The sequence below is a fragment of the Macaca nemestrina genome, chromosome 9 (assembly GCF_043159975.1).
Source record: "Macaca nemestrina isolate mMacNem1 chromosome 9, mMacNem.hap1, whole genome shotgun sequence".
Taxonomy (NCBI): Eukaryota; Metazoa; Chordata; class Mammalia; order Primates; family Cercopithecidae; genus Macaca; species Macaca nemestrina.
In genome coordinates, this window is record NC_092133.1 from 118,959,278 (window position 1) to 118,975,421 (window position 16,144).

A 16,144-nucleotide genomic window follows, 5' to 3' on the forward strand; every position below is an offset into this window, starting at 1 on the left:
CTGGATACTTTTTCTTCTATCCTTTTCCTTTCCCAGATCCTTAGCTCACTCAAGAAGGTCTCATAATTTGTTGCCCCATTCCCCAACCAACCTCTTCTATACAGTGTGCCATGACCTGTCATCAGCCCTTTTATCGAAGCATGGAAATAAATCATTGAAATTTTATTGTCCCCGGAAGTTTCTACAAGATTAAATTTGTACCGTGAGAGCTTACGATGAAGGCATTATTATATGAGTCACTTCTAATCCTCTTTTACACCTATATGTACAGCCATGGTTTTCAAGGACCATGTTTTCTAGGTAGTATTTTCAGTTTTTGGGTTTTGGTTTTGGGTTTGCTGTCAGGCAGGGTCTCACTCTGTTGTTCAGGCTGGAGTGCAGTGGCGCAATCATGGCTCACTGCAGCCTCAACCTCCTGAGCTCAGGTGATCCTCCCACCTCAGCCTCTCAGGTAGCTGGGACCACAGGCCCATGCTACCATACTTGGCTATTTTTTGTATTTTTTGTAGAGACAGGTTTTTGCCATGTTGCCCACACTGGTCTCGAACTCCTGGACTCAAGCAATTCACCGTCAAGGCAGTATCTTAAATTGCACTTTCTGTTTTGCTTTTGTGTAAATAAAATAATCTATGTGCTCATAATGAATAATTAAAAAGTGTTGACTTATAAAATTTCATTGAATTAATTTAATTAGTAGTTTAAGACCATTTTGTCTATGGAGCCCATAGGGCACTGTGATAAAAAATGGTAATTATGCAGAAACAGAAATAACCTTTATTGCTCCTAAGAGATCCCTAATTTTACATTTGTTGATTTGTGAGAATAGAAAACGTTAGCTACATTACTGAATTAGCATGTGTGTTACATTTAATGACCTTTCAATCATTTATAGAATATATTAATAGGAACTATAGATCCCTTAACTATATAGAGGGCAGTTGGTTCTTTCTAATATATTGAAAAGACACTTAGAAGATCTTCTTTTGTGCAAGTGAATTTCAGCAATTTTACAAATCCCATTTGTTAGAAATAAGAAAATATGGCCATGAACATCAGAATTAGGTCTTTTGATGTGATTTCTCTGTTGAAGAATGAAGATAAAAAAGAAAATTTTACAAAACAATTTCCTGTTCAAAAATGTTGTTCTAAGTTGTTTTTTACCCACATATTTGCTATGAGCTTTAGCTTCACACTACTCATAACTCTGCATGTACATTTTTGATGGTAAAAACAAGTACAGTAACAACAAAAACAGAGCAAACAAATACTCCCAGTGGGAACTGAGCACACAGTCAAGGATGGGATTTGGCCTCTGTACAGTATTTTTGGTTACTGTGGCCAAGTACTTGATAAATACATTTCATTTTAGAAGTTATTTTTGTCAGTTTCTTTTACCTATTGACATTTTTCATTACCGATTAACTTTTCCAATTTCCTTTACTTTTGCAGTTTGCTTTGGTATTTACAAGTTTCTTTGACCATTTGCAGGGGCTGAAAAAGAACTGGGAAGAGGTGCATAAAGAATTCCAGTCCCTCTCGGTCTTTATAGATTCCATACCAAAGAAGATCCGCAAGCAGAGGCTGGAAGAAGAAATGAAACAACTGGAACATGACATTGGTGTAATTGAAAAGCACAAAATTATTTATATTGCCAATAAGTAAGAATGGATCTTTAAAGTATAGCAATTTCAATGCAGGGAAAAAAAACATGGAAAATATAAAAATAAAACTCCACGTTTTTCAAAAAGGAAAATACTATGAAGAGAATAAAAATAGACTTAATCAGAATGCTTAGGCAATGTGCAAAGAATAATTGAGTTATTCACTTACACAAGAAGAAATTTTGTTTTTACTAGTGTCACCTTTTCCACATATAAACTATTACATTTGAGAATATGTGTTCCAGTTCCACAATGTAATTCATTATTATTACATGTTTCACATAAACATTAATTTCTAGGTACTGAAAAATAAAGTGAGCACTCAAAACTTCACTTTTTTTTTTTCCTGCAGTGCATGATACCAACAGCACAACTTTGAAAACTGTTAAGTATTTTGAACTGGAAATGGTAACATGTGCCTTCTTACTACTGTAAGTGTCTCCAACACATTGTTTCTGAACTCCACAAATGCAAAAGATGTGTTTTCCTGTGGCCCATGACATTTGCAGTTATTCCAAGAGATAAATATTTTCAGTATTCATAACACTGTATATGATGAAATAGGCTTCTATTTGGAGGAAGAAAAATTAAGAAGACAACTTACAAAATCAAGACTACAACTTGTAAAAGGCATCACTGAGGATGATTAAGGAGAATAGCCTCCTTTCTAGCATACTAACTTCGATATTCTTGTTTTATTCCACAACTCACTATGCATATCTTATTTAAATGTTTTTTTTTTCCTTTTGGTCCTTTCTACTTATCTATTTTATGAATTCTAAAGTTACATTTGTAAGATTACATAATCTATTAAGCAATAAGTTTATGTTAGTAGAGCTGTTTTCAACCCAAAATAAGAAAAATAGCTCTAAATATCTAGGAGGAAAAAGTTATTTTATGAAATTTTAAATTAGAAAAATTGGGTAAAATATATGCAACTATAAAATATCAGAGAAGTAACCATTCCTACTACTTACACTGGTTTTTATCCTCTGGACAACATGAAAAACAAAATATGGGAGTCTTTCAAGCTTTTTTTGCAAACACAGAATTTGGAAGCCTTATAGAAAAGCTTATTTTGGCTACTTAAAGAAAAATAGTTCACATACAATTTTTTTGAAGATTCACTTGAAACTTGTCTGTATGAGTATCTTTATTCCTTTATTAACTTAGGGTGGATATAAAATAAAGGATAATATATGATACGTTCTCACTTACCAAGAATGGTTGGTTGCTATTTAGGGTAGGCTAACAGCTGTGATAGTACACTCCAAAATGTATAATTACATAAACATATATTCAATTCTTGCTAACATAGCAGTGCTTTGCTGTGAGCAGGCCAGCAGGAACCCTTTTCTGCAGTCACTCAGGGACCCAGACTTACAGAGTGGGTAGGATGCACCTGATCCAGAGTTAGGGAGAGGCATGTACAGGCCAGGCCTAGAAATGATGCATATCATTCCCGTTTGCATCGCTAAGTAAGCAACTTAAGTTACTTTAACAAACTAACTCCAAATCTCAGTTGCCTGATACAGATACATTTTTCATGTACATCACTGTGCAATGCGACCAAGGGTGGGGGTATAACTCTGTTCCCTCGGTCACTCAGGGGCCCACTCTCCTTTTGTCTAGTGGCTCTGTTGATCCAGGCAGCCTTTCTCTGCCAGTTCAGGATGAGATGTTTAGGTAAGTATTTTATTTGTGAAATGATTGCTATACATACTCATTTTTAAATAATTCAAAATCGGTAGCAATGCAAAAATATTCTAATTACTTTAGCCTTATGGATATTATGCTTTGAAGTCATGAGTGGGAGTTGCCTTAAATGTTAAAATGAAAACTTTGTGGTTTTAACAGCTAATTCTTTTGCCTTCTGTAAATGTCTACTAAAGAATCTAGACTTTTCTCTATGGTCTACACTGTTGTCCTAGATGGACATTGTTGCTTTTCTTTCACACAGCCTTCAGAGTGAAACATTCCCATCCATTGTTCCTGGGAGGGTGATCCCTACCATGGGATCCCAACTTTGGATAAAGCCAGTTCAACCTCCCCCAATCCATACACATATATACCTGGGTCATCCTATCACCCAGAAGAGGGACAAACACCTGACTTGGACAGCTGGCCAGTGACTGATCAGATTCTCTCTCTCTTGAGAGCATGAATTAAGAGACATGGAGACTGCAGTCACTTGGGAGTAGACACCTGAAACTAAAAAGTCAAACTTCATTATGCAGCTAGTTTGACTTGGTTTCTCTTCCTGTTCAAAGGAAGAATGGGTAGAATAAAGATTTGATGTGGTCTGGCCCCTTGTCTGTGATCTTTTTAGCTTGATTTCTTGAAATGCTGCTTCTTCCCTACCCATTGTAACTGGCATTCCGGTAGTACTGAGGTACTAGAGGCCTCCCAGACCTGCACACATGGTTCCCTCTGCCCAGAAAACTGCCTTTTTCTTTCTCTCATCCTACATAGCTGCCTGGCAAATCCCTAGTCTTCATCAGCTCACATCACATTTCCATGACAATCCTCTTTGATTCCTCAGAATCTGGTCTTCCTTTATGGCACTGGTCATATTGTATTGTGCATATCTGGTTATTTGCCTGTTTTCCATGAAATTGCAAGCTTGTGTATCTTTTCATCTACATTCCTTAGAATCTGCAGGACAGCTGGTATAGAGAAGATACTCAAAAAATCCTTAATGAATAAAGTAATGGACCGTACCCAAACATGTATTTTAATGATCTCTTGACATTATTATCATGACATAAGTCAGAGTTGGAGGATAGAGAATTTGACTACTAAACAAACCAGATGATTCCATACCCATCAGTTAACACATAATCAAAGTAGGAGGAGGCAATTTCACGTAGTGCTTAAGAGCTCAGATACTGAAGTCAGGCGGCCTCTGGTTTGCATTCCAGCTCAGCTGCTTACTAACTATGCTACATAACCTTTCTAAACCATGTTTTCCTTTTCTGTAAATGGGGTTGTTAACCCATTCCATGATCTGCAGAGTTATGATAAGAATGAATGGAACAATATGTGCATAACAGCATAGTCCCTGGCATGTAGAAAGACAACTTAATACTATGACTTACTATTAAGAACTCTCAATTCCGTAGTCCTTTTGTCCAGTTGGTGCTAGGCCCATTAACATCAATAGAATTTCCCACACCCATAAAATCTGGCTGCAGAAAAGGACTTGTTTGAACTGCTTAGAAGTTCTAGCCTGAGATTAGCCTAGCCTGGTTAATCTCTTCAGTGGCACACACAGATGATAACTATATTTGGTAACTTTTATCTCTAGTAACTGGCAAAAATTTGGCAATACATCCTAAGTTACTCAGCACAGGCATTCCAAAAAGATAGATAAGCTTAAATCAGTAATGATGCCAGAGAGTCCCTGAGAAAGGTCTGCAAGGTTGTGTCCAACAAAGCCTCATGGGTGATATTTATTAGTGAATTAATGTGTCCCAGGACCTGACCTGAGGACCCATGCTTCCCTGTTCTCAGAAACTCAGAGTCAGACACACATGAATTAAAGTCTATGTGAGCATGAGTTATTGCCCGAACATCAATTTTTAAATTAAGAAATACCTCTCAGCTAAATAAATCTCCATAATAAGTGCATTCTGTCCCAGTTGTCAAGCTATGTGGGAAGAAAAATCATAATCAAAAGGTACCTTGGTCCAGGCACGGTGGCTTACGCCTGTAATCCCAGACTTTGAGAGGCTGAGGTGGGTGGATCTGTTGAGATCAGGAGTTCAAGACCAGCCTGGCCAACATGGTGAAACCCTGTCTCTACTAAAAATACAAAACTTAGCTGGGCATGGTGGTATGCACCTGTAGTCCCAGCTACTCAGGAGGCTGAGGCAGGAGAATCGCCTGAACCCAGGAGGCGAAGGTTGCAGTGAACCAAGATGGCACTGCTGCACTCCAGCCTGGGTGACAGAGCGAGACTCCATCTTGAACAAACAAAACAAACAAAAAATACCCAACAAGTACTTTGGCTAAAACAGAGCCAAGAGAAAAAAAATTATTTTGTAAAAAGTCTGTCAGCTGATATAGCTCACTCATTGTCATTCAACCCATATTGACTGCCATGTGCCAAGAACTGTTCTAGTTGCTAGGCATATAATGGTGAACAAAATAGCTATGTTGGGAAGACAGAAATAATCACACAAATATAATGCATTTATAATTAGAAATTGAAATTAGTGTTTTGGAAGAAAAAAAAAAAACAACAGGATGCTATGCAAGAGAATATCAAGGGAATCCTAAATCAGATTTTGTAGGCTCTGACATTTTAAATGAGACTGAAGAATTAGTGGAAGTTGGGAAAAGCTGAGAAGAAAAGGGTTGCAGAGGGGAAAGAATTCCAAGCAGAGAGAAGAATGTGTGAAGGATTTGGGGCAGGAAACCCTTGACGGATAGGCAAGACAGCCATGGGGCTGGGGTGAACTTAGAAAAGGGGAGAAAGCTGCAAGCTGAAGAGGAGGAAAGCAGGCACCACTGATGCGTTTTAAGCAGAGAGGTGGCAAGAGGCAGTCAGTATTTGTAAATGATCATTCGCTATGTGGACTGAAGTGGAAGATCAGATGAGCATGGGGAGACTAGTTAGTAGACAGTATACTTGGTAAAGAAGATAGTGGCACAGACCAAGGTTGTAGTAGTGCAGATAAAGAGTAGCTGTTGGCTTCAATAAATATTTAGGAGGTAAAAATATAACTTGGTGATGGATTGAACGGGGGAAGAGGGAGGTTTCAAAATTGACAACCAAATTCTGATTTGAGCAGCCAGGCAGTGGGGCGGCAAGCGGTGGGGCTGCCGTTTTCTGAACTGGGAAAACCTAGGGGAGGAGCAGTTTAAGAGAAGAATGTGGTAAAGATATCAAGAATATGATTTTAAACATGTTAGGCTTATGAAAATTGTGGCATCTAGTTGGAAGTTTAGATCAAGAGACAGAAAGATACATTGAAAGAGCGAGAGCTTTGTATCAAAAGAGAAGTGGGGTAGACCTGTATGTTTGCAGATTCATCAGCGTGAATGAGATCACCTTGGGACAAACTGAGAAGGCAATGAATGAGCTCTCAGCAACTACCATTTAGAGGTAAGGTGGGAGAGAAGGAGTCCGTAGATGAAAGGCCAAAACAAAGTTTAGTGTCCAGAGAGGTCAAAAGAAAACCAGGAAGCCAAGAAAATTCAAGAAAGGAGCACCTTTTCCCTAAAGTAGATCCTTGACAATGGGAATGACATTCTCAACACCCTGGCCAAGACTTTCTCCTGGCTCCGAGTAGGACACAGGTCAACGTCTACACTGATACCCTGGCCTCTGTTTCATTATTTGTAGTCCAAACTCCACCAATGAATCCTTTGCTCTTTCTAGACATGTTAATGCCATTAACACTAGTCACAACATTAGTATGGGATCCACCATGCCTATTAACACAGTCCACAGTAATACAGTTTGAATACCAAATTGAAGGAAACTTTTCAAAAGGTCAAAGACATTTTTCAGCAGTTAAGGAGGCCAGTGCTGGTGAACATCATAAGTAACTCTCAAGAGAACCATCTAATTTCGCTCCTTTCCAAGTTCTTTATTTGATTTATTTGTAAACACTGGTTACTCCCTGTAAGAGACAAACATAGATCAGTGGGAAAAAAAGAGCCAGATAATTTTTCTGGAGAGTTAGTTTCTTTCTGTTGAAATGTGCTATGGTTTAAAAAAAATCAGCAGATCTGACTGACAGCAAGTTATGTAACTTTTGGAAAATCACTTAGTGAGTCTCAGCCTCATTTTCCTTATCTGTAATACAAAGAAACAGAACCAGATTTTGTCCAACCCTCCTTCCAGTCCTAATGGTCCATAACTATAAAACTCTAAGACTATTTCAAGTTACTGCAAACAAGAGTTTGGTCTCCAAACTGATCAGAATGCAGGAAAGCCCTGGTGGATACAGAACCAATGATTTGCACCAACACGTGTCAACCCAAGAACATGATTTGACAAACTAGAAAGAATGTTAAGTAAAGCAAGAACTGTCACTAATTTTTCAGTGTTTTCAGATGAAAACTTCCTTAACAACAGTCATTTGAGGTTTTCAACCACAGAGTGTTACTTTTCTAAGTACTTTAAATACATGGTCTCTCTAGGAAGCCAGTGCTATTATTTATAAAAAGAGAGAGAGAGAGAGAAGGAGAAGAAAAGAAGAAGATGGAGAAAAAGAGGTAAAGGGAGAGAGAGAGGAGAGAGAGAAAGAGGGAACAGGAGAGAGAGGAGAGAAGGAGAGGGATGGGAAAAGAAAAGTAAAAAAAGGAATGGCATGTGTTCTTTTATCTAGAATGAGAGTTTCCAATGATAGAAGAACATTCTATGCTCTTAGGACAATGTCTGAGGCCACGAATAAAAAAAAAAAACTGTGTGTTCATAATTTTAAAAATTGTTGAGTGAAGCCAAAGGGAATAGCATTTTTTTCTTTCTACATAACGTGCTTGATGAGAAAGAACTGAGATTAGCAACAGAGTAAGTGAATACCAATTATACCTGCAAACTGAAAGATAGTGTTTCACAGGACTGGTGTAAAAAGGCCATGCACATACTAATTTTTAAAACTGCACATGCAGATATGGCCTTTAGATGTAGATTTTTTATTCTAAAGGAGGTGCCGATATAGAAAACAAGGGTAGTATATTTTTTCTTCAAACTGCCTTACCTTAGGCACTCAAGTCAGTGATGTCTGTGAAGCAAGAACATATACTTATCTAAATGATATTGCTGATGTGAAAAACATCTGTGGAATTCTTTTGGAATAAAAAATATCCATCCCATTCCTGAACTTCTGCTACCAAGTTCTCTTTTCTTGAGACAACTAATGTTATCAATTTTTAATGTAACTTTTCTATAAATATTATATAAAAACAAATGTGTATATATATACACACAAACATAATAATTACACACACATATGTATATTCATCTCACTTTTTAAAATTTAAATGAGAGCATGCAATAACATTTGCCTTTTTCAGTTACTAATGCTGTAAAGCTCATTTTTTTATTCATACATATTCTTCATTCCTTTTTGTAGATGCATGGTGTTGAATTGTGTAGGTGTATATATTTCACCAGTACCCTATTGATGGACATCTAATTGTTTTCATATTTCCTATTAAAAGCAATGTTGCAGTGAATGAGCTTGAACATTGCACTTGTTGATTTTATTAGGAACTAATTTTTACTTTGCTGTTTTTGCCTGTGTGTGATTAGGTAATGTATATACATGACCTAAAATGTATAATTTACCCAAAGGTAAGTAGGAGGAAGACATCTTTCTCATGTCCCTTCCACATAAGCAACCACTATGACCAACTTCTTATTGTTCTAAATGTATACATTCTATGCATATAAGTATCCATAGTATGAAAATAATTATACATGTATCTATAGAAGAATTACACCTATTTGACAGATACTTGGTTTTCTTCTGTCATAGCCTACAGAGATCAGAAGACTCTTGTCATAAAAGGCATCATGTATGAGTGTAAGCCTTTATGTTAGGAATAGCTTTTTTATTGTTTCATTCTTTATCAACCACACACCATCAATATTGTGGATCTCATTAAGAAAGCAATGCTTTCCTTGATTTTCAATGCCTATGTTTTTATTCTGGATGGAAGAGGGGCTATGGATATGGGACACTCCCTGCCCTGTCCTTGGCCACACTGTGTTGAATTTTCCAATTTGGATTCATTGGTAAATTCGTTGGTTTCATCTGGACAGATGCTTTAAAACAAATTCCCTGGCTTTTTGCAGAATTATTGAGATGACAGGCAGCTGCCACCCACTTAGTAAGATGATGTTCAGTACTAACTAGTAAGAATGCTTTATAGCCAGGCACGGTGGCTCACTCCTGTAATCCCAGCACTTTGGGACGCCAAGGCAGGTGGATCACCTGAGGTCAGGAGTTCAAGACCAGCCTGGCCAACATGGTGAAAACCCTGTCTCTACTAAAAACACACAAAAAATTAGCTAGGCGTGGTGGTGGGTGCCTGTAATCCCAGCTACTTGGGAGACTGAGGCAGGAGAATCACTTGAACCCAGGAGGTGGAGGTTGCAGTGAGCCAAGACCACGTCATTGCACTCCAACCTGGACAACAAGAACAAAACTCAGTTTCAAAAAAAAAAAAAAAGAATGCTTTATAGATATAGATGATATAAACAGTGAGATGGACGAGTTAGGCTGCAAATTTTAACACTGCAACCATCTGAGTTCTGCTTTCATTATCCCAGTGGTGGGGTCTGCATTGGGTCAGCTGCTTCCTGTGTTTTGTGTTTTTCTCTTTCTTGATTGTATTTTTCCAGTGCCGAGAGTCTACTTGTTTATTAACTCTAGATTGCAGGCTGCATGCAGAGAGACCCTCCCTGCACACACAATAAAATCTCCACTATACACTTACATCTCTCCATGCAAACTGTACACTTCTTGCCTGAGTCCTTCTCTTCCATATGATCTTGCTAACAGGACTTAGGAGCAGTTGTTCTAACCCACCACAATATTCTGAGTTTTTCCAATCAGGCTCCCAGGAAGGGGTAGAAAGGCATGTGGCTTCCCTTCTCTGACAGTGCATGTGACAATTTTACCAAATGTTTTGTCATGGAATAATAAGGTCAACAGCTTTACAGCCTGCCTAACAATCTTTCCCATCACTTAGATGTCACTTTATTCAATGACTATCATGAAGAATCAAATTATGATCCTTTCTAAGATGCTGAAATTCTATCAAGTCTTATCTCTCATAGGATTCTGTGCCAAAGATTCAATGTAGCTACTGTATTACCTAAGTAGACATCTGTATTAGTCCGTTTTCGCACTGCTATAAAGATACTAACCAAGATTGGCTAATTCATAAAGCAAAGAGATTTAATTGACTCACAGTTCTGCATGGCTGGGGAGGCCTCAGGCAACTTACAATCATGGTGGAAGGGAAAGCAGGAACATCTTACATGGCGGCAGATGGAAGAGCTGTGTAGGAAACAAAGGGAGAAGAGCCCCTTTTAAAACCATGAGATCTCATGAAAAACCATTATCATGAAACAGCATAAGGGAAACCACCCCCATGATTTAATTACCTCCCATCAGTCTCTCCCTCAACATCTGGAGATTACAATTCAAGATGAGATTTGGGTGGGGACACAAAGCCTAACCACATCAACATCATAACCATGGTTTGCTATTGTGTTCTCAAGGCCACTATTCACCGCTAGAGTTAATCAAGAGAAAGTTAACTGTCCAATTCAAGTTTCTTTCAAGCAAGCAAAACAAAAAACAGAAGGACCCAGCAGCTGTCTACTTTCCTTTCTATCCCCTGACTTTTCTGAGGCCAATACTGAGGACAAATCTTAATCTTGTGCAATTCCCACCCATGAGCTGTGCTGTTTTGGACTAATGTAGGTTTCTTTTATCTTTATTGGCTTTGAGAATGCAGTTCTTTTCTTTTTTTTTTTTTTTTTTTTTTTTTCTGAATAAGCTCGATGGCTCAACACAGCCAGCAGGCTTAGGCTTTAGGCCCAGAGCACCCTGGAGGCCACATGTGGTTTAATCTGGACAAATGCTTTAAAACAAATTCCCTGGCTTTTTTTCAGAATTATTGAGATGACGGGCAGCTGCCACCCACTTAGTAAGATGATGTCCAGCACTAACTAGCAAGAATGCTTTAAAGTTATAGATGGTAAAAACAGTGAGATGGATGAGTTAGTCTGCAAATTTTAACATTATCTTAGAATTTGGATCACCATCTCACTGTACCATTAAATTGCTGTAATTCTTTTGTAATGTACCCAAAACATTATTAAAGATAGCTTTGGCACACCCTTTATGGAATTAAAATACAGTTGTAAATCCTGTGTTTTTTCTAAGTATATTTTATAACATAAAAATTAAAATAAAGAATGTGTCAAGATTCTAAACCTTCAAAATTTCTAGTTATTTCAGTATTAACCAAGCAAGCTGATGACAACTGATCATTATACTTTTTATAAAGTAAAAAAAAAGTTTTCAAAAAGCAAAAATATAAGCCAAATGCCTTAATCAGAATAATCCACTTTGTAAAATCTGCATTATTATATTGTCATTTAGTCTTATGTTCCCAGCATTATCTCATAAGATATAAGGACATTTAAATAGTATCTGGCATTGATTCTTCATAAGACGTCTGCTTTTCTTTAAGAACTATTGTATTTTCCATGTAAATACAATTAAAGTACAGAAAGTGAGTTTTCAGACTGATATTTTATTATTTCCGACTGATATTTTATTATTACAATCCCCTTAATACACATATTTGGGCTAATTTTCTTACAATAGATTTTTAAACTATATTGCACTTGTTAGTTTTTTTTTTAAAAATCACATCAGAATTCAAGCATTCTAGACAATTTATTCAAATGTTTAAAAGAAAACAAACTATAAAATTATTTACTAATATTTTTCTGAGGATCTTACGGAGTGTGATTTCTGCCCCATTCTCATCTCATTGAACTTCTGCTCTCCTATAACATGTTCTAATATCATACTGTGCTTATTCAATTTTTTTACATGTCTGTATGTCATTAAACCTAAAATGTCATGGTACGATTACAGCCTGTAATCGTAGCACCTTGGGAGGCCGAGGTGGGTGGATCACCTGAGGTCAGGAGTTTGAGTCCAGCCTGGCCAAAATAGTGAAACTCCGTCTCTACTAAAAATACCAAAATTAGCCGGACGTGGTGGCGGGTATCTGTAATCACAGCTACTCGGGAGGCTGAGGCAGGAGAACTGCATGAACCTGGGGAGTGGAGGTTGCAGTGAGCTGAGATCACACCACTTCACTTCAGCCTGGGCGAAAGAGTGAGACTCTGTCTCAAAAAAAAAAAAAAAAAAAAAGTTCTCATTATCTTATATCAAAGGAAAAAAAACCTCTAACAATTAATTGTCTTAATGTTTCCTTCTCTCTTCAAATTTTATACTTGCGGAAAGAGCCCTTTTAGACTTAAGATACAATTTTTTTCATGTATTCTTATAATTTTTTCATGTATTCTCATAAAAAGATTAAGGATAAGGTACAGTGGTACAATAGTCCTCCTGTATCTGTGGTTTCAGTATCTGCAGTTTTAGTTACCTGTGATCAACATGGTTAGAAAATATTAAATGGAAAATTCCAGAAATAGCAATCCATATGTTTTCAACTGCATGCTGTTTTGAGTAGTGTGATGAAATCTTGCACCGTCCTGCTCCATCCCATCTGGACCTGAATTGTCCCTTTGTTCAGCAGATCCACGCTGTCGACACTCCCTGCCCGTCTAGTAGCACTTAGTGGTCTCACTTAGTCTACCAGGCTGTCGGATCGACTGTTACGGTATCATACTGCTTGGGTTCAACTCTCAGTTCACCTTCATTTTACTTCATAATGTCTCCAAAGTGCAAGAGTAGTGCTGCTAGCAACTCGGATATGCCAAAGCAAAGCCATAAAATGCTTCCTTTAAGTGAAATGGTGAAAGTTATGGACTTAATAAGGAAAGAAAAAGAAATTGTATGCAGAGGTTGCTAAGATCTATGCTAAGAATGAATGCTCTGTCTGTGAAATTGTGAACAGCTTGTTGTTTTAATTGTTCTATTTTATTATTAGTGGCTGCTGATCTCTTATGTGCCTAATTTATAAATTAAAGCTTAATTTAGATATGTACAGAAAAAAATATATAGTATATACAGGATTGAGTACTATCTGCAGTTTCAGGCATTCACTGGGGGACTTCAAATGTATTCCCCGCTGATAAGGGGGACTGCTGTAATCCTTAAATATCCTTACATTCATAGCTGGATTTATCTTGATTACTATCCCACTCACAGTTGTCAGTGTCCATATTTTACCATATTTTCTGCACTGTCAGGAATGTTCCAACTTTTCACACAAGAGGACTCCAGCATCATCTCTGGGATTTTATTCCAAGCTACCAACTCCTCATCTGCATTTGATATTGGTCTTTCCTCCTAAGACAACCACTTCCTTCAACTAATATCAAATTCTGCCACTCTGCTCAGTTCTGGCATCTTTCTGTATACAAAAAACATTTCTTTTCCCAGGACAAATAGTAGTGCAATTTTTTTTTTTCTTTTTGAGACACTCTCGCTCTGTCACCCAGACTGGAGTGCAGTGGCACAGTCTTGGCTCACCACAACCTCCGCCCTCTGGGTTCAAACGATTCTCCTGCCTCAGCCTCCCAAGTAGCTGGGATTACAGGCACTCGCCACCACACTCGGCTAATTTTTGTATTTTTAGTAGAGACGGGGTTTCACCATGTTGGCCAGGCTGGTCTCCAACTCCTGACCTCAGGTGATCCACCCGCCTCAGCCTCCCAAAGTGCTGGGATTATAGGCGTGAGCCACTACGCCCGGCCTAGTGTAATCTTTTGTAAAGCTTTTTTTTTTTGAGACAGTCTTGCTCTGTTACCCAAGATGTGGAGTGCAATGGCGCCATCTTGGCTCACTGCAGCCTCCGCCTTCCGGGTTTAAGCGATTCTCATGCCTCAGCCTCCTGAGTAGCTGGGATTACAGGTGCCTGCTACCACGCCCGGCTAATTTTTTTGTGTTTTTAGTAGAGACAAGGTTTCAGTATGTTGGCCAGACTGGTCTTGAACTCGTGACCTCAGGTGATCCACCCGTCTAGGCCTCCCAAAGTACTGAGATTACAGGTGTGAGCCCCTGAGCCTGGCCAAGACATTTTAAATGTCAGTTAAACCTAACATGCACAGAACCAACAGTAGACAAAACTCAGTTGAAATGACAATAACCAAGTTTGCTCCTGGGTACATAACTTCGCATACATCACAACTGCCCCCTGGTTGATGGTGATGTGAAACACCATTGATTTTAGAGATGTTCAAACATGAAAACAGCACATTGTAAGATAAATGGAATATACTCTTCTACCAAAACATCCCACTGCTTCCTAGATGTTACCTTTTTAAAAATCTGGCTCAAATTCAGCTCACTGTGCAAGCCTTCCATAATTAAAACCTCACTTGACACTTGGTATTGCTTACAGAACTCTATGTATCCACTACACAGTGGTATGTTACATTTGCTCCCTTCTTCGCAATAAATCCTCATAAGCCAGGCTATAATAATCCTCTTTGATATTGCTTGGGAGGCTTTCCAGATAGGAGCTGGGATGATGCCCTCCTAGGAAGTTACAGCTGAACTAAAAAGCAATGGGTGACCAGATGCTGTGGTTCACACCTGTAATCCCAACACTTTGGGAAGCCTAGCTGGAAGGATTGCTTAAGTCCAGGAGTTCAAGACCAGCCTATGCAACATAGGCTCTACAAAAAAATAATTTTTAAAAAATTAGCCAAGTGTAATGGCTTGCGCCTGTAGTCCCATCTATTCAGGTGGCTGAGGTGAGAGAATTGCTTGAGCCCAGGGTTTGAGGCTACGGTGAGCTATGATTGTGCCACTGCACTTTAGCCTTGGTGACAGAGCAAGACCCTGTCTCAAAAAAGAGCAGTGAGTGTCAAAGTGCCCTCTTTGATGATTTGTTTAATAAATATATAGTTTGGCTGTTGGATGTGCAAACGTTTTTTGGAGACAGAGTCTCACTCTGTCACCCAGGCTGGAGTGCAGTGGCACGATCTCGGCTCATTGCAGCTTCTGCCTTCTGGGTTCAAGTGATTCTTCTGCCTCAGCCTCCTGAGTAGCTGGGATTACAGGCGGGTGCCACCATGCCTGGCTAATTTTTATATTTCCAGTAGAGATGGGGTTTTACCATGTTGGCCGGGCTGGTCTCGAACTCCTGACCTCAGGGGATCTGCCTGCCTAGGCCTCCCAAAGTGCTGGGATTACAGGTGTGAGCCACTATGCACAGCCCCAAACTTTTTTTTTTTTTTTAATAGAGACAGGATCTCATGCTGTCACCTAGGCTGGAGTGCAGTGGCACAAATATAGTTCACTGCAGCCTTGAACTCCTGGGCTCAAGTGATCCTCCTGCCTCAGCCTCCCAAGTAGCTGGAACTACAGGTGTACACTACCACACCTAGCTAATTTTGATTTTTTTTTCTTTATAGAGACAGTGTCTTGCTATGTTGCCCAGGCTAGTCTCCAACTCCTGGCCCCAAGTGATCCTCCTGCCTCTGCCTCCCAAAGTGCTGAGATTACAGGTATGAGCCACCACACCCTTCCCTGGATATGCAAATATCTTAAAGGAAGAATTCTGTCTATAATTCCTCTCTATCATCTGCCTATTTGAAAGAGTGTGTAAATATGCAGTCAGTTGGATTTGACTACCAACCAACGCTTAATTTTTGTAGCTTAGACATTTGTGTGGAAATTTACGACAGTGATTACCCTTCCATTTAACGGGAAAAAATTTTGTTCCTATGGTAACTGTTTCAGAACCGTGCATACTTACTATACTTCTAAAATATGCATCCCACTCCTATGGGAGTACAG

General features: G+C 38.7%; 1 protein-coding gene across 2 annotated transcripts in view; it reads left to right on the forward strand.

Moving 5' to 3' along the window:
* Positions 1-4,393, forward strand: part of LOC105480017 (enkurin, TRPC channel interacting protein) — a 32,414-nt gene extending 28,021 nt beyond the window's left edge. The window contains exons 5-6 of one of the 2 annotated variants that reach the window (XR_011608192.1): positions 1,489-3,347; positions 3,622-4,393. Coding sequence is in view for 1 of the 2 variants with exons in the window: in XM_011738445.2 (XP_011736747.1) it covers positions 1,489-1,662 (174 nt within the window). In the remaining variant the exon portion in view is untranslated. Of the gene's footprint in view, positions 1-1,488 lie in introns of both variants that reach the window. The other variant, XM_011738445.2, reaches the window with a different exon arrangement.
* Positions 4,394-16,144: the final 11,751 nt, after the last annotated feature.